The sequence below is a fragment of the Microplitis mediator genome, chromosome 7 (assembly GCF_029852145.1).
Source record: "Microplitis mediator isolate UGA2020A chromosome 7, iyMicMedi2.1, whole genome shotgun sequence".
Classification (NCBI taxonomy): Eukaryota; Metazoa; Arthropoda; class Insecta; order Hymenoptera; family Braconidae; genus Microplitis; species Microplitis mediator.
The window spans coordinates 17,512,811-17,538,150 of record NC_079975.1 but is presented as its reverse complement, the minus strand read 5'-3'; the positions used below and the strand labels follow the sequence as shown (position 1 = coordinate 17,538,150).

The following is a 25,340-nucleotide window of genomic DNA, read 5'->3' as shown; positions in this document are numbered from 1 at the left end:
GTTTAAAATAAAATTATAAACGAAAAAACCATAAAAGGAACTTATGTTTGAAATCCTTTGTTCGTTAAAATTAAGAGAAAGTTTTGTAGACATTTGTAAGTTATTTATAAAAATTCCGTGTATTTTGTATTTAAGTAGTTTTAGAGATTCAAGTACCCTGCCATAAATTTTAATAAGAAAATTTCTTAAAACTGTTATGTATAAAAAACTTGAGTAATGGAGGGTAAGCCGATTAGAGACCGCAATAAAATTCGAGCGGTCCAAACATCTGTAAGGGTGAAAGCCTTGGACCTAATGGCGGGAAATACCACATGACTCCAGACAACGTAGCAACTGTAGAAAAGGATCGACCAAGCCACGGAACGGAGGATTCAACCTCGAGGGGCGGAGATACTCTGTGACGTCATGAGGCCCCGACTACGTCCCCACATCAGCCAATAAGAAAACCTTACCCCGCCATAGTCTCCAGGGCTGACGCCCCTTCTAACTTAGAATAATTTTAAGATTGATTTTGTAAGGCAGAATTAGCCAGAAGCTCGAGCGCGAACGTCGTTGTACTAAGCAAAGATATACTTACAATTAAAAATTGTTCAACCAACTTAGAAAACCTCGTTTTTTCTGAACAGCCTTTCACCAATTCATAATCAACCTACCAGAGCTGAGTATTTAAATACTCCCGGGCGAAGTGGCCCTAGTATACGCGAATTAATTTATAGAGAATTAATTAATCGACCTCCCGATAGGTGGAGGTCATAACAAAATTGGTGTCAGAAGTGGGATTCGCCGGCTTTGGTACGCGATTCAAATTGGTGAATAAATAAAATAATCAAGTTGGTGAAAATATACAAACAATAAAAAGTTAAATCAGTGACTGTGGAAGTGAATAAGTGTAATAAACTTTGAGTGTTTTAAAATAAATTACTGCGGACTCATATTAAAGACAAATAGTTTATTTATCAACATTTATTTGTACATTAGATCAGTGAACTGCTAAAATAGAATAAATAAATTAAGTACTTATTAAAAACAATTTTTAAATATAATTTCTTGAAACTGAAAAGTGAAAAATAATTAGTTTTATCGTGAAAAGTTAAAAGTGAGAAATAAATCTGAAGATAAATTATCAATTTCATTGTAAAACATTTTATCATCAGTGACGTCAATACAAAATTGCAGTTACCATTGACCAGCCACCACTCTCTCAGGGGTTTTTTGTGCGTTTCCCTCTGAGCGAAGGACAGATGTCGGAGTTGGGTGATTCCAGTTGTCGCACAAGTAAATCTCTGCGAATCACGGGCATTTAAAAGGAGTAAAAATTTTTGATCGAGTTAGACACTTCAAATCCAAGTCAAACGAGAAGGAATATTTAAATGTTAACATCCGTATTCAGCTTCTATAGGCAATTCTCAATTACCATCAAAATATCTACAAGCAGGAGTTCATCGCCACCTACAATATCTACAAGCAGGAATTCATCGCCACCCACAATATCTACAAGCAGGAGTTCATCGCCACCGACAATATCTACAAGCAGGAGTTCACCACCATCCAACGATCTACAAGTGCCACATCTACTACATCAGAATAAATTTCCATCGCAGTATTAACATAAGTACCTTAAATATTGTAAACCATAGATATAAGAATTGTCGTAATTTTAAATTTCTCTTGAGTGACCAGTAGTAAATAAGTAATTTACCGTAAAATCAATTTCAACCCATATAAATACATAGATATATATATACATATTTACCAATCAAAATGCCACCTGCACGTAGTACACGTAGAGCAAGTCGTCGTAACGATCCCGTCGCTACCCCACCCGTTCGAGTCACGCGTCGGCAAAATCGTAATAACGACAACGATAGAGCCGAAGTACCAGATAATCAATTAAATAACGATCCGGTAATTGTCCCCCCACCTCCTGCGCCGGCTGCCGTATCAATCGCATCGACCAGTTCAGACGCGGGTTCGTCTAATTATAATGTCCTATCGAATGCTTCAGATATTGAAATCACCGCTAATTCATCATCATATATGAACTTGAAACTAGCTATCGATCTTGTCCCGCGATTTGACGGTAGATCTAGTACATTGTCAAAATTTATTAAGCAAAGCAAACTTGCAGATTCTCTAATCCACCCCCGGGATAAAATTAATTTACTCGCGTTAATCCGGAATAAAATTGAGGGTCAAGCAGACCAGTTGATCGCGAATCGAAACGACCCTGAAAATCTTGACGAACTGATTAGCCTCTTAAAAAACTCTTTCTCACGGACATTTGACGTAGAACATATACATGATGAACTAAAGGGTTTAAAACAAAGAGACAATGAGACTATCGAGTCATACGGAGCTCGAGTCAGTGAAATTCTGGGCCGTGGTATGGAAGCCATAAAAGAAAAATATAAAACTTCGGAAGCCGTCGGTGTTAGGGTTCTTTTAAATCACGCCGCTATTACGGGATTCACGCGCGGACTTCAGAGTTCACTTTTAAGTTCGCTTATTACTCGGGATGAGCCGGACTCGTTAGCTAAAGCAATGAATATCGCGTCACTTCTTGAACGAGAAGCAGAAAATCGAAAATCCTTATTCGGTTCGAATCAACATCAACATCCACCTTATATCAGAGCTCATAACCGGGGAGCTAGAGTCAACTCCATTATCGGGAACAGAATATTAAAATGCTTTCATTGCGATCAGCCGGGTCACTTGAAAATAAACTGCCCTGATTGGAAGCAGCAGAAACAGCGTGAACCGCGAGACCAGGTATACTGTGACTTTTGCTCTAGACGCGGTCATATCGAAGACAATTGTTTTAAGAAAGATCCGAGTAAACGCAAGACCAGTAAATACTATAGACCTAACACTGAACAAAATGATTTAAACGCGAACAACGTTCCGCGGACGAACGCAACTCGGAACGGCGAAGTGATCCTGCGTTCACAATCAACCGGATTAATTACCAACTAAAAACAGATCAAACTGCAGAATTACCGGTAATCACTCTGAATAATAATGATCTCTTAAATAATCAAGCTTGTTTTCTTATTGACACGGGAGCTCAATTAAATCTAATTAAAACAAATGCCATCAGCTCGGATATACGCATTAATTCTAATATAATTTATAATCTCACCGGGATCGGGTCCGGAACGATACGTACCGTCGGCGAGACAGAGCTCATGGTACGTGAGATACCGATAAAATTCCAGGTAGTTCAGAGCACGTTCCCGATCGAACAATCCGGTATACTCGGTACTCCATTCCTACGAAAACAAGAGGCTCAATTAAATTTTAAAAACGATTTATCGGGAAATTTAATATTAGGTAACGAACAGATAGACTTTTACGGACATACATCACATTATTTACCTCCTAGAACAAAAAAATTAATAACTATTAAAATAAAAAATGACAGGAAAGAAGCTGGTTATATCGAAAAAATAAATGCTGGACCTGGAGTTCATCTAGGTGAAGTTCTAGCTACGCCAAAAGACGGATACGTCAAAATTTTTGCGATCAATACCTTGACCAGCGCAGTCGATCTAACAATTCCGTCGGTAGAAATCGAAGATTTTGAAGCGTTGCCCCCGTCTCCTCGAACGGCGCGTACGGGATCTCCCAAGAACGTAACTGACCAAGCAGCAGCTCAACGATTCGCCTTGTTAACTGAATCTCTTAACCTCGACAATCTAAACGAAATAGAAAAAATAAGTATTTTAGAAATAGTGAAACAATTTTCATACCAATTTCACCTTCCGGGCGATAAACTTCAGGCTACAGACGTGACGAAACATAAAATTATTACGACGGACGAAGTACCAATAAATACAAAACAATATCGGAATCCGCAGGTACTCAAAAATGAGGTACAGAAACAAGTAAACGAGCTTCTCTCGTCTAATATAATTCGAAACTCAGACTCTTCCTACAACTCACCGGTTTGGATTGTTCCTAAAAAACCCGATTCATCAGGTAATCCGCGGTGGCGCATGGTAATTGACTACCGCGGGTTAAATGATAAAACGATCAGTGACGCGTACCCACTTCCAAATATAACCGATATCCTCGACCAGCTGGGTGGCGCGAAGTATTTTACCATCCTCGATCTTGCTTCAGGGTTTCATCAGATACTGATGGACCCCGACTCACGGCATAAAACAGCATTTTCTACCCCCTACGGTCATTATGAATTCAATCGCATGCCATTTGGGCTGAAAAACGCGCCCGCGACATTCCAACGGCTTATGGACCGTGTACTCACCGGGCTCCAAGGAGTCGAAATGTTCGTGTACATGGACGACATTGTTGTATATTCCATTTCTCTGGAAGAGCATTCGCGGAAACTAAAAAAATTGCTAGCTCGTCTACAAAATGCTGGTCTCGCTTTATCACCAGAAAAATGTCACTTTCTTCAAAAGGAAATAGTATATCTGGGTCATCTTATCACACATGAAGGAGTTAAACCTGATCCGCAAAAAATTCGTGCAGTTAAAGATTTTCGTGTCCCTAAAAACAGAAAAAATATCAAATCATTTTTGGGATTAGTGGGTTATTATAGACGATTCATAAAAGACTTCGCGAAAGTAGCGAAACCATTAACGCGTCTTTTGAAGAAAGACATAAAATTCGACTGGGGCGATGCCCAGCAAAAATCATTCGAGACTCTCAGAGACACAATTTGTACTCAACCCGTACTCCAATATCCTGACTTCCAACAACCGTTCGTAGTAACTACCGATGCGTCAAATTTCGCACTCGGTGCCGTATTGAGCCAAGGGCCAATAGGTAAAGACCTCCCGATCTCTTACGCGTCACGGACCTTATCAAAATCGGAAATTAATTATTCAACTACCGAGAAAGAACTTCTCGCGATAATTTACGCCGTTCGACACTTCCGACCGTATCTTTATGGACGTCGATTCACTTTAGTAACCGATCACCGGCCACTCCTGTGGCTCCACAATACTAAAGATCCCGTTTCTAAATTGTTAAGATGGAGAATCAAATTAAATGAATATGATTTCGAAATAGTTTTCAAACCAGGTAAAATTAATTCAAATGCTGACTCTCTTTCACGTAATCCAGTTGACAGCATAACAGACGAAACTTTAAAAGCACAAATTAATTCAGATAAAATACTTAAAATCAGCTCTAGAGGTCTGGAATCGGTACTTGACTGCGCAGACAAGATACCAGTTGTAGATCTCGCCACGAGTGAAAATGTCGAGACAGAAAAGAATTCATTTTTAGCAGAGGCATTTGTTGGTTCAATTTTTCTCGCGGAGAAACCCCTTTTGACTGATGTAGACATAGAGATAACGAGTAAAAACAGTTTAAGTGCAACTCCAACGTGCTCGAAATTAAGTAAAGGGGTCCAACACACATATCCGGAACCTCGATACAGCAGAGATCGTAACAGCGGAATGTGGTGCGGACCAGGTTCATGTAATAAGGCTCTCCACGTTCGTTCGGAACCTCAGCTCTTAGGAGACTGTAACAGCGAGCTCTCGTGGAAGTCAAATTTAAGTAAAGATGGTTTACACACATATCCGGAACCTCGATACAGCAGAGATCGTAACAGCGGAATGTGGTGTGAACCAGGTTCATATGATAAGACCTTGCACGTACATCCGGAACCTCAGGCCACAGAAGTCTGTAACAGCGGAGTACGGTGGTGCGAGGCAAGTGATAAGAGCACGCTGGAGGTTTGCCAGGCAATGTATAGAAAAAGAAAACTAGATGACGTAATTGACGACAGTACAAACCATAAGCAGACGAAAAATACTTACCTGGAGATTCGAAAGATCTTAGCCATAGTCCCATTACGATTTTCCTATACTAAAGACAGTTTAATTTTGCGTAAAGATAACATCATCCAATTTATATCAGCAGACTGTACACATATACCTAAATCGAGTAGAGAGTTACTCCAGCAAGGCGTGTTTACTGTGGAAGAACTACTCCAACACCCGAGAAACGTGGGAGAAGCTCTTGCCACTCGGTGGAATGTAAATTACATTTTTCATTTAATAATTAAAAACACTAGAAACGAGCGCGCGGATATTGGTAACGTAGAAAGTAGTATCGCAGCCTTAAAACATCTAATGGAGCATGTAAACGTGAAAACCGCAAGTCTTTCTAAAGCACAAAATGAACACTCTCAGCCTTTCTGGAAATTGTTAGAACAAAACCTCAAAGATAAATTCGCGAATGAAAACTATAATTTCACGATTTGTACGGGCGAAATCAGATTCCCGCCGGTAAACGAGCAAAAGAATATTATTAAAGAATATCATAATTCGGTAGTCGGAGGACATTTTGGAGTCAGGAAGTTATACAATCGCGTTCGGGAAGATTTCTACTGGAAAAATATGAAGAATGATATAGAAAATTTCGTCCGAACTTGTAATAGTTGCCAATCGAACAAACTAGTACGCGTAAAAACTAAACAGCCAATGAGGATAACCGACACCCCAGAGGAAGCGTTCGATAAAATACAAATGGATATAGTGGGTCCCCTACCTGTAACCCTTGACGGAAACCGCTATTTATTAACTATCCAGGATAACTTGACAAAGTACTCTGATGCGATCCCCATCCCGAGAATGGACTCAGTAACGGTCGCTACCACCTTTGCGAAACATTTTATTGCACGGTTCGGATGCCCAAAAGCTATCCATACTGATCAAGGTAGTAATTTTACCAGTCAGATGATGAAGACCTTCTGCCAAATCTTTAAAATCAATCAAATTAAGTCCACGGCATTCCACCCGCAATCACTAGGGTCTCTCGAGCGAGCCCACCACGTATTCATCCAATATCTAAAACACTATTGTAAAGATGAAGATTGGGATCAATGGATAGTGTTTGGTATGTTTTCATACAATACCTCAGTTCACGAATCCACCGGTTTTACACCTCATGAATTAATATTCGGGAAAAAGGCTCGTATTCCTTCAGAATTCGCCAAAGAAAAGATCCCAAAGACATATATACAGTATTTTGACGACCTTTTTAATAAGATTACTATTACGCAGGCCACTGCCGCGGAAAACCTTCAAGCCGCTAAAAATCGTTCCAAAGCCTATTATGACAGAAACCAAAATCCGAAAACCTTCAAGGTCAATGATCTCGTATATTTATTAAAAGAGCCGAGACTGTCGAAGTTCGATCGCCAATGGGACGGTCCCTATGAAATAATTGAAGTATTTGATGACTTAAATGTAATGATAGCTTTAAACAATAATAGAACGAAAATAGTACATACCAACAAATTAAAACTTGCCCATATCCGCCTCGAGGATAACCCAAATAGTTCAGACGAGAGCAATGACGAAGCGTAAAATAAAATAAATTGTAATTCGCGTAGATTAGGAATAAACTGTTCTGAGTGCCTGAGCGATATCATTTGTATCTGTGTGTGCAAAGTAGTTAAATGTAATTCATCATACACGGGATAAAAAGCAATTTTGATGCGACCTAAAAAATAAAATTAATTTAATTTAGCCCTAAGTAAAGTAGGAAATTAATAAAAAGCAATATCTTAAAATTAAAATAAGCTAGGTGTTTCGACAAATGTAAACAAATGTTCAGGTTATGGTATTTAGACAACAACATTGTAATTAAAAACAAATTAATTGTACTAACCTTATCTTTAGAACATGAAACGTAATGTTAAGATATACATTTAATCTTCATTTGTGATTTTTTTAAATGGATGTGCTTTTGTGATCAATTCTAATGTCAAGTACATGTGTATGTTTTGATCTCTCGAGAGAGTATAAAGCTGTTACTGTATGTAACACCTTTAAAATAAGGGGGAAGGTGTGATGTCCCATCGCGATCCACCTGCCCGATCGAAATGACCCCTCGCGGAGTTAACAAACAATCTCTTACGCGGGTTATTTAAATATAATTATATTTAAATAAATCGTGGGAAATTCTTGGGTTTTTCGGAAGTAATAAATAAGAGTAATAAAACATCTGGTCACTCGAAGCTTGTTTAAAATAAAATTATAAACGAAAAAACCATAAAAGGAACTTATGTTTGAAATCCTTTGTTCGTTAAAATTAAGAGAAAGTTTTGTAGACATTTGTAAGTTATTTATAAAAATTCCGTGTATTTTGTATTTAAGTAGTTTTAGAGATTCAAGTACCCTGCCATAAATTTTAATAAGAAAATTTCTTAAAACTGTTATGTATAAAAAACTTGAGTAATGGAGGGTAAGCCGATTAGAGACCGCAATAAAATTCGAGCGGTCCAAACATCTGTAAGGGTGAAAGCCTTGGACCTAATGGCGGGAAATACCACATGACTCCAGACAACGTAGCAACTGTAGAAAAGGATCGACCAAGCCACGGAACGGAGGATTCAACCTCGAGGGGCGGAGATACTCTGTGACGTCATGAGGCCCCGACTACGTCCCCACATCAGCCAATAAGAAAACCTTACCCCGCCATAGTCTCCAGGGCTGACGCCCCTTCTAACTTAGAATAATTTTAAGATTGATTTTGTAAGGCAGAATTAGCCAGAAGCTCGAGCGCGAACGTCGTTGTACTAAGCAAAGATATACTTACAATTAAAAATTGTTCAACCAACTTAGAAAACCTCGTTTTTTCTGAACAGCCTTTCACCAATTCATAATCAACCTACCAGAGCTGAGTATTTAAATACTCCCGGGCGAAGTGGCCCTAGTATACGCGAATTAATTTATAGAGAATTAATTAATCGACCTCCCGATAGGTGGAGGTCATAACAGGGTCAACATATAAAAATTTCTAAGTAGAAAATTTTTTTAATAGAATTGTTGTGTCATAGAGATATTCAAAATAGAGAAATATTAAGGAGAGTTATGGATAAATATGTTGAGGCCTAATTGTATCATATAGTAAATTTTGTGGAGAATTAATTTTCATAGATATATGATATAGAGATATTTTGGACATGAATTATTTTCACATATATTTATACTAAATAGTATAAGATCACATAGAGATAATTTTACATTGAATTATTTTGCAACATAAATATATTTAATATTAATATATTCGCATAGAAATCTATTTAAGAGAATTGTATGTTGGTAGAGTATTATGCATAGAGAAGTAAAAAGTACGATTGTAACCAGGAACGGTATGAAAACATAACGTTGACTGTATATATTACTTAGTGCGTTAACTTACTGAAAAAAAATTAGTATTAGTGCACAAAAAAACAAAATTTAAAAAAATGCATAAATTCATTTATAGAAAATTTGTCTTTAACGAAATTGAAATAAATCCTTGATGACTGCAGCTGAGCATTTTATTAGTTTAGTAACTGTAGCAAGCGCGAAAAAACTTGCTGCTTTTTTAGTTATTTGTTTTATCTTCTACCATGGGATGATACATCTAATTTATGGTAAAATAATATATTGATTGATTACGATATTTATTAAATCATATTGTTAGAATTTTGTTTCATATCACAGGTAGCGATTCCTGTAAATGGTTATTGAAAGAAGGTCGATATAAAGGAGACAAAGAATGGCAACCTTACGGTTGCATGATGCATCACTATACGCAAACGTAAATCATTTGACTTAACGATATTTTAAACAAACAAAAAAAATACGTATATGATTTAAATTATTTATTCATATTACAGAGACAGCAGAAGGTGTTTCCGATATTTAGCGTTTATGCGCCACAAAAATCATTTTGTATTTATCGGAGATGCGCGTATTCGGCAGCTATGCAAATCTTTTATTTCACAGTTTACAGTTGATGGAAAAGGATTAGATTTCACAGATGTACTTCAGGCAGAGAATTTAAATTTTAAAGATGCTAAATTAAAGCTAGAAGTTCAATTTTTATGGCGGCCACGGTTGAATATATCAATGATCAATGATTTTCAAAACTGGATGGTAAACTTAAATTATAAATATAATAATACTATGATAAAAAAAATGACAATCTCATTACCTTCAAAAAACTATATCAACGATTTTCCGTAAGTTCGGCATACCAAATATAGTGATATTCAAATATTTTTAACATGTCTCGATTCAAAGACTATCAATCTAAGCCATATAACAATCTGTTCTTGGCTTGAATGGTGAATTATTTTCATTCGACACCAAATTGACCCCCTAAGTTTGAGTCAAAAAAGCCATGGGGGCAGAATTCCCATATTAATCCGGCTATGCCCTTTATAAAATTTTCTTGTTCCTTTAATTTTTTGGATAAGTGTACTTGTGTTGTGATTGAAGTGTACATCAATATATTACTCGATATAAATTGTTTCAAATCATTTAAAATTGTTTTGAATCGTTTTAGATAATTTTTCTTAATCAGGGACACCATAGCATTTTAAACAAGAATAATTTCTCCGTGTGAGAGGCTCTGAAAAACTTCTTAACTTCTCGTTAAGTTTTACTGAACAAGAAATCACCAAAAATCATTTGTTAACTTAAATTGAACGAAAATTTATTAACATTTTCATGTTTCCCTAAGATACTTAGTATACACGGAAAGAAAATTATGGCAGCGGTTCCCATAATTTTGTGAAATTTTTTCCTATACCATCCCGATGAAAAAAGATTTTGTCTAATCATATATGATTATATATGTTCATATATGTGATCATATATGATTATATATAATCATATATGAAGTTATATATAATCATGCATGATTATATATGGGGTCACATATAATTATATATAATTATATATGACCCCATACATAATTAGATCTGATCATACCTGGCTGTTATAAGCCCATATATAAGTCTATATATGATCAGATCTGATTATATATAAGTCTATATATAATTAGATCTGATCAGATCTGATTATATATGAGTCTATGTATAATTAGATATGATCATACCTGGCTGTTATGACCCCATATATAATCATACATAAGTCTATATATGATCAGATCTATTTATATATAAGTCTATATATAGTTAGATCTGATCATACCTGGCTGTTATGACCCCATATATAATCATGTATAAGTCTATATATGATCAGGTCTGATCATATATGAGTATATATAATTTGATATAATCATACCTGGCTGTTATAACTCCATATATAACCATATATGAGTCTATATATGATCAGATCTGATCATCTATAAGTCTATATATAATTAGATATAATCATACCTAGCTGTTATAACCCCATATATGATCATATATAAGTCTATACATGATTAGATCTGATCAGGCATGATTGATACAAACCCATATATAATTAGATATAGGCTTATATATAATTAGATCTGATCAGACGTGACTGATATAAACCTATATGCAGTAATATATGTCTATGTATGATTAAATCTGATCAGATTTCATTGATATGAAACTTATAAATATTTAAATATATATATATATATATATATATATATATATATATATATATATATATATATATATATATATATATATATATATATATATATATATATATATATATATATATATATATATATATATATATATATATATATATATATATATATATATATATTAAATAATATGACAATTTTTTAATATCGATGTCATTAAATTTTGATTCTGTTAACTATCAATCAAACCTAAATCCCCAATACTTAAAAAATGTTCAAAGGTTTCGGCAGCAATTTAAAAGTATAAAGTATCAATTTGATTATTTGAGTTAAGTAATGCCATAAACGTTTCTTAATTGTAAGTGTATAACAGACTAGAGGATCAGACTACAAACCATCGATAACCAAAGTTAAGCAGCATCGGCGTGGGACATAAATTGGATGGGTGACCTCGTAGTAAAATAATTGTCGATGGTTAATGATTTTTTTTTTTTTTTTTTTTTATTTAATTTTAACCGACATTGATATTGATGAAGACAATAAATCCTAATTAAACTACTTAATTAATAATTTACAGATATTCTAAATGAGATTCTAAAAATGACTATATTCGTTCATGCATGATTATATGTAATCACATATGATCATGTATAAACAGATCAAGTTATGTATGGTCAGACCTGGCCAATTTTTGGATCTGATCATATATAGACAATTATGCATGATCATATATGATTAGACAAAATCTTTTTTCATCGGGATCATAGGAATTACGACCATAAATTATGGGAGCGGTTCCTATAATTATAGGAATGATTCCTATAATTATAGGAATTATTCCTATAATTATAGGAATAGTTCCTATAATTATGGGAATGATACCCATAACACTATAGGAATGGTTCCTATAATTATAGGAATGGTTCCTATAATTTATAGGAATACTTTCTATAATATTATGGGAATCATTCCTATAATTATTGGAATGATTCCTATAATTTATAGGAACCATTCCCATAAATTATAGGAACCATTCCCATAATATTATGGGAATGGTTCCTATAATAGTATGGGAACTATTCCCATAATATTATGGGAATGATTCCCATAATGCAATTGGAATGGCTCGTATACCATTATGGGAATCATTCCCATATTATTATGGGAATAATTTCCATACTATTATAGGAACCATTCCTATAATATTAGGGGAATGGTTCCCATATTATCATTGAAAAATTAATTTAAAGAAGTGTGGTAATCACTTCTACTATACACAGAAATATTATTAAACATAAAAACAAAAATTCAAACATTGAAAAAAAAAATCGAATTCGGCAAAAAAACATAAAAATTTTTAATAAAAATTTTTTTGTCAGCACAAAACATTCAAGAAAATTTAAATTTTGGGAAATTTCTACACTATTGTGCAAAAAAAAAATTTTATGATATTATAGGAATAGTTCCTATACCAACATGGGAACCATTCCCATAATAGTATGGGAATAATTCCCATACCATTATGGGAATGGTTCCCATAATGATATGGGAATGGTTCCTATAATATTATGGGAACCATTCCCATAATGGTATGGGAACCATTCCCATATCATTATGGGAACTATTCTCATACTATTATGGGGATGGTTCCCATAATATATGGGAACCATTCCTATAGTAGTATAGGTACTCTTCCCATACCATTATGGGAACCATTCCCATAATGCATAGGAAAACTTTCCATAATTTTCTTTCCGTGTAGTTATTTTGATTCCAAAAAATTTTGCTACGATAGATGCATACTTGGTGCACATTTTTACAGATGAAATCGGTTTTTTGACTGATTGAATTCAACTAAAACTATGAAATACATTTATTTCAAAATTTTTCTAGGAAAAAATAGAAAAAAGATCTGATTTTACTGTATTTTTTAAACATAATTTAGAATTTTAGCATTATCGACATAGTGTAATATTTATTTTATGTTGCAAACATACGATTATTCATGTTTTTGTTTACTATTTAAATAGTATTGATTTTAAAAAATCATTTTTTAATCAGGGGTCACAGTAATGCTAGTCCATGTTAGTAAGTAATAATGTGAGTAAAATTTACAATGGTTACAGTGATTTGTGGTGTAATCGTTGTCAAAAATCGAGAGGGTTCGGGTTAAAAAACAGAGGAAAATTTGGTGTGGAATTCCCCATATATAATTAATAATATATTATATATAAATAAATTATATACAATTGTGTTACGTTTTCATTGCACGATGTTGATGTTCAGCTCAGCTAGATTCGTAGTATTTCTAGGTATTGGGTTCTCGACAGCAAGCACCTCACGGTGACCCGAAATAACTAGTGTTGTATTTAGATATAACGATAACTTTATTCACAAATGATAGCTATAAAATTTAGAAGTTGAAAGTATACACTTATGATACAAATTAAATATGTTTAGTAGTCAAACTTACAGAAGGTATGACTATGGACTTGATAGTTTGTGATGTCAAAAATCTGGCGTAAGTGTCTCTAATCTGAGTGTAAAAATCTACGTGTAAAAGTCTGCAATGCTCTGTGAGCGAGAGTTTTTATAAGGTATTCTAATCACAAAAAATGGGGGAATAATGTTAAAGATATTGTTATGAAATAACAATTCAAATGGATGAATAATTCTTATGATGTGTAATATACACTTACGTTATTATAATTATCTATTTGAGGTACTCTAATTGTTTGTAATTAGGGTGCCGTATTTTTGGAATAGACTATAGGTCGATAAAATAATCTAGTGAGCTGAGAACGGGCCCTGCTTGACAGCCAGGATATAACAATTGTATATGATCAGTTCTGGGCAGTTTTTTTTATCTGATATCACATAGGTGATTAATAAATATTGTACATGACCAGCAAAAATTTTTCCCGAGTGATCAAAATGTATTGACTCCTGTCTCTTATAAAAAGACAGTACTGTATTTGTAATATTGAAAATTATTAACTTACCGCATACTTTGTGATTTCAGGATGGAGATGCTCCATCAATGATAATTGCCGGTTGTGGGGCTTTTGATATTCTTACAAGCAATGCAAGTGATACTAATTTGTATAGAAATTATAGTTCTGGGCTTATTAAACTCGTTCGACCAGCTGAGGTATTGGCAAAAAAAGGTACGCAGTTTCTCTGGATGGTGCAGGATCCCATAGTCAATGAAAATTTACCAGCTTATCTTGCTAGTATTGATAACAAACAGATAAATATCTGTAACAAAGCAGCGGTTGAAGTATTTATTAACTTTACTGTTTTAACAGAATAGTCTAGATCTTTTACAACTAAACATTTTAGGTATTGATGAACAGTAAAGCTCATTTATGGGAAAGTAGTAAATTAATAGGGCAAGGAGTCTTAGAACAAAGTCCTGATGGATATTTATCGAGCCCACTTTCTCTACGGCACAAAGTACAAATTTTGTTAAATACCTATTGTAATGATTACATGAATTTTGATGACGGAACTTGCTGCAGTAATCTTGAAGTTACAACAACATTACAACTCGTTACTCTTTTGACTCTGATGGTTTGGATTGTAATTGGAGCAAGCTTATGGCTTTATAAAAAAGTATGTTATAAAGAAGCTGATGCGTTTTATTTAAGAGTTGCCTCTGAAGAAATTGGGAGAACAGTCGATTCGAATGCATCGGAAGGTGCACAAAATGAAACACCCCAACAAGATTTTTATACGTTGATTACATCTTTGGCAATATTTTCATGTATTTTAGCATATTTTTACTTATGTGATAGGTATGATTGTTTCTTATCGATGAGAAATTAAGTTATTGATTATTAACATAAAGCTATCTTGACTTTTATTTCAGAACAAATTTTTTTATGAAAGAAAATAAATATTATAGTGAGTTTAGTTTTTGGTTGCCATTGGGATATATTTTGGCTCTAGGTCTTTTTTTTACTGAAGACTGTGAAAGAGGTCCTCGAGCTCTTAATAGAGAGCAAACAGATGAATGGCGAGGTTTAATGCAGTCAGTCGTGTTAATATATCACGTGACGGGAGCAAAAAATGTTTTGCCTATATATATGCACTTAAGATTAATTAATTCTGCGTACTTATTTCTTTCCGGATATGGACATTTTTGCTATTTTTGGCAGACAGGGGATGTTTCACTCGTACGTTTTGCAAGAGTAAGTATTTACAATTTCTTACATCGGCTTACAAGTAAATTATTGCGATTAGAGATTAAAATAGTTTATGTGACAACTCAAGTATTGATTTCAGGTTCTTTTCCGTTTAAATTTACTTACCGTTTTACTCTGCCTTTTAATGAATCAGCCTTACCAGTTTTATCATTTTGTACCACTCGTATCTTTTTGGTTTTTAATTGTGTACATTTTAGCTTGGTTACCACCCAGAGTTCACTCAGGAAGTTTAACTGAATATGGTTCGCGTGCATTATTTTATTTAGCATTGAAGCTTCTAGGACTTGTTTCAGTTATAACTATCCTCTATATGTCCGAGGTAAATACAAATATTAAATTTTTAGGTGCCCTGAAAAAAATTGTTAAAGTCTACAGAAAACTGATGCAGTCAATCTACTTTGAATTGAATTTTTGCAATAAAAAAAAAATGAAATCTACTTAATTTCAATAAGAGATTTTTATATTCAAATAATTCCAAATTTCAAACCGGTTCAATTGTTTAATTATTAAGATATCAAAATTGTTAAGACATTAACGTAAATAACGAAAAAAACGGATTTTAGAAAATCATAATCAAGTCAAATAAATTAACGAAGATTATGATCCGTTTATAATGATAGGCATACCCATATAACAATCTTATAGCAATCTTGCCCAAGCCTCGTCACAAGTACACTAGTTTTTTTAGTCTATATAACAATGGTAGTCTAGTTCATAAATGCCTTTTTGTCAAGCACCTGACCCAAACCCCCGAAAATTATGATTTTGGTCTCATCTGATTCGAAAAAAAATATCAAGCTGGAAAATTGGGGCCGGCAAAAATTGCAAAAGTTATAAACAATTAAGAAAAAGAAAAGAATAGTTTGGTTTTTTGCAAATATTTCAAAAACTATTTGAGATATCCGAAATCTAAAAAAAGATCCTTAAAGAGCAGGATAGTTTCTAAATAAAAGGCCTGCCTCTTCGAACTGTACCGACGTTATCTCTAATTTTAACTTAGAGATACCAATAGGGCTAAAAACGAGTAGTGAACCTTAGACGCGTGTCGACCGAATCAGAAGTATAAAAAATAAAAAATTTAATCGGTTAGATATAAGTATTAAGGAATACAAAAATTTTGGTACTATCTAAACACATGAATAAACAATAATCTATCGACAAAACATTTTTACCCCAATCGTACACTTCAAGTGCGAAAACGCTAAGAGTGCTTTATTGGAGCTCGATAATCAATAATTATATATAATTTCTTTTACCCTGTACCGGATCAATTCCGTATAAACACCTTATTAAATCAGTAGAACTGTTGTGTGAACTCCATAGAAATGCCGTATTATTACGGTAACAATGTCATATTATTGCGGTAGATGTGCGGTATTTTTACAGTACAAATGATGGTAAAAATTTCGTATTAATATCATAGAAATGAAGTATTAATATCATAGAAATGTCGTGTTAATGCAGTAAAATTACCGTATTATTGTGGTAGAAATAACGTATGAATACGGTAGAAATGCCGTATTAGCTCCGTATAAACGCAGTATAAGCTCTGTAAGAATACCGTAATTGAATTTCACAAATATACCGTATAATTACGGTAAAACCATTTACTATCGACTATGTTTATGCTGTTTTAATACAATGTTGAAACCGTATCATGAAAACCCCGAGGGGTGACAAATTTCAAAAGGTCATACAAAAATTTTTTGTTTGTCAATCAGTTTGCAAACATATTCTAAGCTTAATAATGAAAAAAAATATTTCCAAAGCCAGAAAAGCGTATGTCTCGAATTATAAGGCCTTTCGGCTTTAGGAATTAAGAAATTTTGTGATCTAAAACCAAAAGGGCGTATAAGAATATTTTTTTCTCGCCTTTTGGCGGAAAGCGTCAACTTTCGTCCCGCTGTGCAAAACAAAGTTGCCGCTATCTGCCTCCGTCGACGAGAAAAATAGTATACAGTTACCTGACAGTTGGTCCGAGGACAATTGATCTACGACAATTGATCCGCGACAATTAATCCGTAGACAGTTGATCCTAGTGACAATTAATCCGCCGACAACCGATCTGAACGATAATTCATCCATGCGGTAGTTGATTCGCTGACAATTGATCCAAACGATAATGCAAACAGTATTATTGGTTACACAAGTTAATATCCCCGAATAAAATATCAGTTAAAGTCCTTTCAGAGATTAAGTCGTCGTCGAAAATTTCGGTTTACAATGATAGTGCGTAGTTACAGCGAGAGATCTGACTCATTTCCTAAGAGTGGGGGTTAAAATTTACGGCGACTTTACTTTATGGGAGAACTATAAATATGTTAACAAAAACGTGTACAAGGGTAATGCGCCTTTTCTTCAAAGGTTTGTGTGTATGTACTTACAATAGAATGTTAACACACTCATGCTTGCGATGGTACTGAAAAAATTATTTAGTGAAATTAATTCACACCAGAATCAAGTACTCTAAGGATAAATTACCACCAAATTTTACAGCATTCGGTCAGTTGTTACTCAGATCAATTGCATCTCAAATCAATTATCGCTTGGAGGAATTGTCGCGGATCAATTATCTTCGGTTCAACGGTCGTGTCACCATAGTATACACACCTTGGGAAGTAATTAAGAAAGCCTCAGATCACATGTAATTGTTGGCCGAGACGAAGCCTGGGCCAACAATTACATGTGTTCTGAGATATTTCTCACTTTACTTCCCTAGGCGTGTAATATACTATTTTAATCGCCTGTCAAAAATATTTTAAGCTGGAAAATAAAAAAAAAATGTCGAAACCCAAAAAGCGCAATATTCATTTAATCGGATTTTATTACAAAATAAATCTTTAATTTTAATGCTCAACCAAATGAATTTTAGTTTTAATTGAAATTGAAAAAAAAACAATAAAATACTATTCGCTACCAAAGCGCGAAATTTCAAAAGGTTTGAATATATATTTTATCATCGTAATCATTTTTCAAATCTTTTAAACGTCTTGAATAATTTTATTTTAGAAGCATTCAAAAGAGTTAATTTTAACTTAATTTGAATCACACAAAATCGCTTTTGAAAAAGTATAGAAAAAAAATTAGGTGATTTTCAAAAATTCCAAATGGAGTAAAATAAAACTGAAAAAAAAAATTTTACTATTTTATAAAGATTCTGAGAATAATAAATTTTTCGTCAAATTTTTCAGTACTGAATTTCGTTGTCCCACTTTGCCCCTTTCTACATTTCAATTTTTCACCCTTCATATTCATTCTGTCATTACTTCAGTGATAACGCATTATTTTCATATTTTGTAATAAAAAACATAGATTTTTTTTATACGCCCTTTTACTAATTCAAACGATTTTTAACTTCCCGCTAAGAAAATTGTAAATTTTCAAAAATTCGGGAAGTTATTGGTTTCGGTCCGATTTACGAAAATCGAATTTCCATCAGATGTCGACGTTTTGAGGTCCGAGGGAACTATTCTGACTAATTTCACGATGATGTCCGAGTGTATATATGTATGTATGTACGTACGTACGTATGTATGTAAATACCTGTATCTTTTGAACGGATGAACCGATTTTGAACTTTAAGGTGTCATTCGACGCGGATTGTCAATATCTTGAAGCCGAGAGAAAATTGAGCTTGACCGGTAGGGCTCGTTCAGAGATATTCCAAAAATAAAGTTTTTTGAAAAATGTTTTTTTTTGATAACTTCTAATGTGCTCGATAGATTGATTCCAAAATGGACTGGGCTCTAGAGCTTTATAAGCCGCGTCGAATGCCACCTCAACCATCAAAATCGGTTCATTCGTTCAAGAGAAACCGTTGTCGAAAGAATTAAAAAAAAAAATTTTTTTATTTTTCCTGAAATATCTCAAAAACGACTCGATAAATCGAATCCAAATTTGATCAGATTTAGAACTTGACAAAACGCGTCGATTGCCGCCTCAACCATCAAAATCGGTTAATTCGTTCGCGAGATATCGTGGGAGAAAGAAATGCTAAAAAATGGTTTTTTACAAAACAATGGCATACAAAAGTATTTGCGAGCTCGAAGAGCTTGAAAATGTATTCACAATAGTGTTTTCGAGCTCAACGAGCTCGAAAACAGCGGGAAGTTTTGGGGCTGGCCCGCAGGGTCAACTTATAGACCGATTTTTTTTTTATTGATCTTGACGTTTTAAATAATTTTGAGTTGAATGGTAAAAAAAAAATTTTTATACGCCTTTTTGGCACAAAACCCTATCTAAATGCTATAGTATGCCCTTTGCACGTTTGTCACGCGATTTTTTGTTTAAGGTAACATTTTGAATCGAATAAGACCAAAAACATCATTTTTCCTGTCTGGGTCAAATTTATGACAATAAGGCACTTGTGAACCAGACTATGGATGTTGTTGCAGACTCTGGTACAGTCGGACCTTCTTATAAGACTATTTTCTATCTTTTTTATAAACCGAATGTCTCGATAGTTTGAGAGAGAAACTAATAGTCTTATAACGAGGTCCTACTGTACAAAGTTTTAAAATGCAAGTTTTATACAAAACTTGTAAAAACATTGTGTTATACTTAAAGAATTGTATATGAACATTGAAGATGTTTTGCTCAAAGTGTGTTGGTACTGTCACTTGGGCATCACTTGCACCAGAAATTATTTGCTGGTACTAGTGCAGATCTGGTGCCAAATATGCGTTAGAGTCTGCAAGTAATTTCTGGTGCAAGACTCACTCAAAATACACGTAAGTAACTTGACTAACATATCTTGAGCAAGACATCCTCAATGTTCTTGTACAATATTATCTGCAAGTGCTACAACAATCTTGTCTTAGAATCTTGCGACATCAATATCTTATGACAGATGCATAGGTATCTAAAGACGTTAACACCTAGGGGTCTTTTACAAGATACTTTCATAAAATTGTCTTGTGTACGTCATCTTAGGCGTCCATGTAGTATCTATCAAAACATTCTTGTGATCAGTGCCTTGACCAGCGCCTTGTGATGAAAATTGTTACATGGGTAGATCTAAATTAAAAAAAAATTAGATCTCCGGTGATATCCCTGATTAATAATTCCGATTAAAACTCTATTGGATTCAGTCGACCGGAATGCACTTGAAAGCGTTCCGATTAACTGATCGATCGAATTCAATCGGAAAATAATAGTTTTTTTTGATTATTTTACAATTGAATCGGATTCAAATCGACTGAAATATTTTAATCAAATGTAATCAAAAAATAATAATTTTTTATGGATCATTTTTCTGATTGAAAGACAAACAAAAATTCCCGATTGAATCGGATTAGAATTTTGTAATCGGATTCAATCGGAGTTTTTAATCAGGGATAACTGATCTGTGTAGATCTTAATATCTTTTTCCCAGGGTGATAATGAAATTTTGGTTAAAAGTCACTGTTTTATAATGATTTATTCTAAAACAATATTTTGTTTTTAAGGTTTTTTTTGAAAAAGTTTTTGTTACAAGACCTTGGAAAGCTCTTTTCGTAACGACTGATGATGATATCCGGGAGTGGTGGTCTCGTTGGAGAGTTGATAGATACAGTGTGGCTTTTGGGATAGCTTTTGGAGGAGGACTTTTAGCTCTTCAAAGGATTGATCACATTCCCGGCAATGCTCTAACTCCTTTAATAGCGCTTATTTCACTTGCAGCTTACACAGCGTTCACGTTATTATGTGTATCTGTTTCTGAATGCGAAGAAATTCATTCTTACATTGTATTTATACCGGTAACATGACAAGATTATCAAATTTCTAACTATGATTAATCAAATTTTATACAAAAAATTTTTTTATTCTTTAAGATTATTGGATACATTATATTAAGGAATTCTTCACTCGCTCTAAGAGGAAGGTATTCTGTACTTCTAGCAGGACTTGGGAAAATAAGTTTAGAAACTCTCGTCGGACAAGGACATGTTTGGCTTGCCGCTGACACTCATGGAGTTCTTGTGCTCCTTCCAAGATTTCCAGTTCTTAATTTACTCATTACTTCTTTCATTTTTATATGTGCTAGTCATGAGGTATCTGAATTATATTGAATCTTCAGTTTTTCTTCATTTTTTGATACATTTAACCCTAATCGGTTGAACATGGGTCGTTTGTGCCCAAATATTCAACTATAAATAGCTTACATGACTCCGAATTTTGATGAAAATGTTGATTGAAAAAGGGATTTTCGGAGCTGGCAACAACTCTATCGCATATTTAGAAGTCCAGAGAAGACCTACGAATGTATTCAGATTTTTCCTTACGGAATAACATAGTTAAATAAGTGGCGGATGCTAATGACCCATGTTCAAGGTTTACGGGTGTTGAAAACAGCGACACCGGATTAGGGTTAAAATTAAAATTTTTTTTTCACAGATTCATGAGTTAACACTTATTCTTGCGCAATATGCGGTGCCCAATGATTGGAGATTAGTGGCTCGTAATTTTTTGGTATTCTCTGCAGTTTTAGTTCCCATTGGTATTCATGATGGAATGTTTTGATGTAATTTTATTCATTATAATATGACAATTACTGATTTTTCCGATAATTTTCGTCAAAATACTCCTCAAACGTGTAAAAAGAAACTTTTATATTTTACCAAAAAAAAGTTATTTTCTTAAGAAAAAAAAAATTTAATTTCATACAAATAATAAAAGTAAAATGTGTAATTATTTGTTGTTTTATTTATTATAATAATTGTTCTAAATGTAAGCAAAAAAAAGTTGACAACAAGAATGGAAAATTTATGGACAAGATAAATAGCCTATCATTATAAAATACTTACCGAGAAACGAGTGGTAAGTTGGTGTAATTTGTTAAAAAATAATAAGCGAGAAATTGCAACTTTGAGAGTTTTTCAAGAAGTGGTCAAGTTAAAACACGATCTTTATATGTGTCTATACATATAGGGCATATGTATACCGTGTTTATCAGCCTTGAAAAAATTCCTTAATAAAAGATATTGTTTTTCAAATGCTTATCGAAATTTCTTAAAATGATTTGGTCCCGAACCAATCAAATTCATCGGCGTGTCAATTTAATCTTAATGTGGCCTTCGATAAATACTAGAGACGAATTATCATATTCTTGTATGAGTAAAAAATCACAACAATAAATATTTTCTTTAAGTTGTAGGGAAAAAAAATAATAAGTTCATTTTTTACTGAAGACTTTTAAAAAAAATTAAATATTTTTAACTTCTCGCTGAGAAAATCGACGATTTTCGAAAAATTGGGAAGTTATTGTTTTCACCCCGATTTGCGAAAATCGAAATTTCATCAGATGTCGACGTTTTGAGGTCCTAGGAAGCTATTCTGACTATTCTCAGAATGATGTCCGAGTGTCTGTATGTATATGTGTGTGTGTGTGTGTGTGTGTGTGTGTGTGTGTGTGTGTGTGTGTGTGTGTGTGTGTGTGTGTGTGACCGGTCTATAACTTTTTAACTAATGAACCGATTTGGATGGTTAAGGCGGCAATCGAAAGAGCTTGTTGGCCATCAACTTTTCTAAAAATTTCAGATCATTTGATCAAGTAGACTCGATAATATTGGCGAATTACGAACAAAAAAATTTTTTTTTTTTAGTTTTTTATTGATTTCTCAGAAACGACTTATACGATCAACTTCGAAATCTAATCAGCTCTGGAACTCACTAAAACGCGTCGATTGCCGCCTTAGCCATCTCAATCGGAGTATTCGTTCGAGAGTTATCGCGGGCAAGAGAAATGGTAAAAAACGGTTTTTTGCGAATATCTTCGAAATAACTGAACCAAACAATTTCAAAATTTGATCAGCTCTAGAACTCAATAAAACACGTCGATTGCCGCCTCAACCATCGAAATCGGTCGATTCGTTCGTGAGATATCGTGGGAGAAAGAAATGCTAAAAACGGTTTTTTTCGAAAAGAATGGGATACAATTGTGTTTTCGAGCTCGAAGAGCTCGAAAATGTACCCACAACAATGTTTTCGAGCTCAAGGAGCTCGAAAACAGCGGGAAGTTTTGGGGCTGGCCCGCAGGGTCAACCGATAGACAGATTTTTTTTATTAATTTTAATCATTTTTTTTTAATTGAAATCAAATATGCTAGTATTAATTAAATTACGAATCATAATTTCCCCTCAAAAAATGATAAATAAATAAATAGAATAAAAAAAATTCCACACTATTTTTATTACTTAAACTTATCTATATTTTTTTAGTATCTCTTGTAATATTTTTTTTGTAACTCCTGCTTGAAAAGTTCAATATTCGAGCCTTGCCTAGCAAACGCAAAGTCGCGTATTCCCGTGATAGTTGTATACACTATAGTAGCGTGCGGGAAAGTAGGCGGAGTCGAACTTCCCAACTGATTGACTGTGCGGGAATGAAAATTAACTCCAAGAAATGTATGCGATTCATAGAATTTACGTGTTCGCCACTACCACTACATTCAAACCATCAAGTGTACTAAGACTAATTCTAGCGCCTGCGCATGCTAAATAACCGATCATGAAAAGTAGCCTGTCGATCATACCCTGGCGGTTTTGAATCACCCTGGGAGTGGAAACACGGTGGATCAAGGGTGGTTACGCGGTGGGTTTGTGCCATTTTACCACCGTGTATACATGGTGGTTACACGGTGTTTCCACGATGGTTACATGGTGTATCCACGGTGATTACGCGGTGTACGTGGAATCACGGTGGGTACACCGTGTAATCACCGTGGAATACCCCTGATTAAAAAAAGTGATTTAAAACGATTTGCAATGTTAAATGCCCATAAGAAGAGGGATTCAAAAGTATTCAAGGTATTCAAAAGTATTAAAAAGTATTTAAAATTTTTTATTCCGAATCGTTTTAAATCGATTTTTTTAATCAGGGGTATTCCACGGTGATTACACGGTGTACCCACCGTGATTCCACGTACACCGCGTAATCACCGTGGATACACCATGTAACCATCGTGGAAACACCGTGTAACCACCATGTATACACGGTGGTAAAATGGCACAAACCCACCGCGTAACCACCCTTGATCCACCGTGTTTCCACTCCCAGGGTGATTCAAAACCGCCAGGGTATGATCGACAGGCTACTTTTCATGATCGGTTATTTAGCATGCGCAGGCGCTAGAATTAGTCTTAGTACACTTGATGGTTTGAATGTTTTTTAATCAGGGCCGGGTGGGTACACCATGTAACCACCGTGGAATCACGGTGATAAAATGAAAAAACCCACCGTGGATCCACCGTGATTCCACCATGTTTCCAGAGTGATTCAAAACCGCCAGGGTACGTTCAACTTTATGCGATTCCTATAACCATAACTGCGTGTATTATTTATATTATTTATAGTAATCTATCACTTTAATTAAAATTTTAAAAAAAGTTGTTAAAAATCTACGTGAACAATGAATGAATTAACGAGACATTGTATGCCTCCTGACCTAGTATCTGCTGCTCAAAATATTACACGTAATTTATTACCGGCAAAATCTGGACCAAAATACAAAACAGTGTATGATAAATTTGTGACCTGGCAAAAATTATGTTACGTTCTGGAGTCGTGTCGGCTTGTGATATGCCGGCGCGAATTATTTGAATTGGACGTGACTGTAGATCTTCGGATACGGGGTAGTTCTCGAAAGCTCGAAATAACTTGGTCGTGAGTTAAAGAATAAATATGTTTGATTTATTCATATAAAATAGAATAGTCGAAGAATTTGGATGAAAATACACTTGAGTTTTACAATTACTATTTGACAAATAACTTCGTGTCAAAAGAATAATATAATTTAATTAAACCGGG

At 34.2% G+C, this 25,340-nt stretch overlaps 1 protein-coding gene across 5 annotated transcripts; it reads left to right on the top strand.

The window, feature by feature from the left end:
• Positions 1-1,740: 1,740 nt before the first annotated feature.
• On the top strand, positions 1,741-22,224 carry LOC130670819 (N-acetylneuraminate 9-O-acetyltransferase). 5 transcript variants are annotated; one of them, XM_057474370.1, is made up of 10 exons: positions 8,803-9,406; positions 9,477-9,573; positions 9,653-9,911; positions 14,369-14,626; positions 14,689-15,143; positions 15,218-15,539; positions 15,634-15,873; positions 21,002-21,292; positions 21,368-21,586; positions 21,930-22,224. In XM_057474370.1, the coding sequence occupies exons 1-10, from the start codon at positions 9,292-9,294 to the stop codon at positions 22,053-22,055; spliced, it is 2,382 nt and encodes a 793-aa protein (XP_057330353.1). In that variant the 5' UTR covers positions 8,803-9,291; the 3' UTR covers positions 22,056-22,224. The 5 variants fall into 5 exon arrangements, 1 of the variants encoding a protein (XP_057330353.1); XR_008990432.1 differs by lacking the exons at positions 14,369-14,626; positions 14,689-15,143; positions 15,218-15,539; ... (2 more) ...; positions 21,368-21,586; positions 21,930-22,224 and having other exon boundaries at positions 1,741-9,118; positions 9,256-9,406; positions 9,457-9,573; positions 9,653-9,675; XR_008990430.1 differs by lacking the exons at positions 14,369-14,626; positions 14,689-15,143; positions 15,218-15,539; ... (2 more) ...; positions 21,368-21,586; positions 21,930-22,224 and having other exon boundaries at positions 1,741-9,139; positions 9,256-9,406; positions 9,457-9,573; positions 9,653-9,675.
• Positions 22,225-25,340: the final 3,116 nt, after the last annotated feature.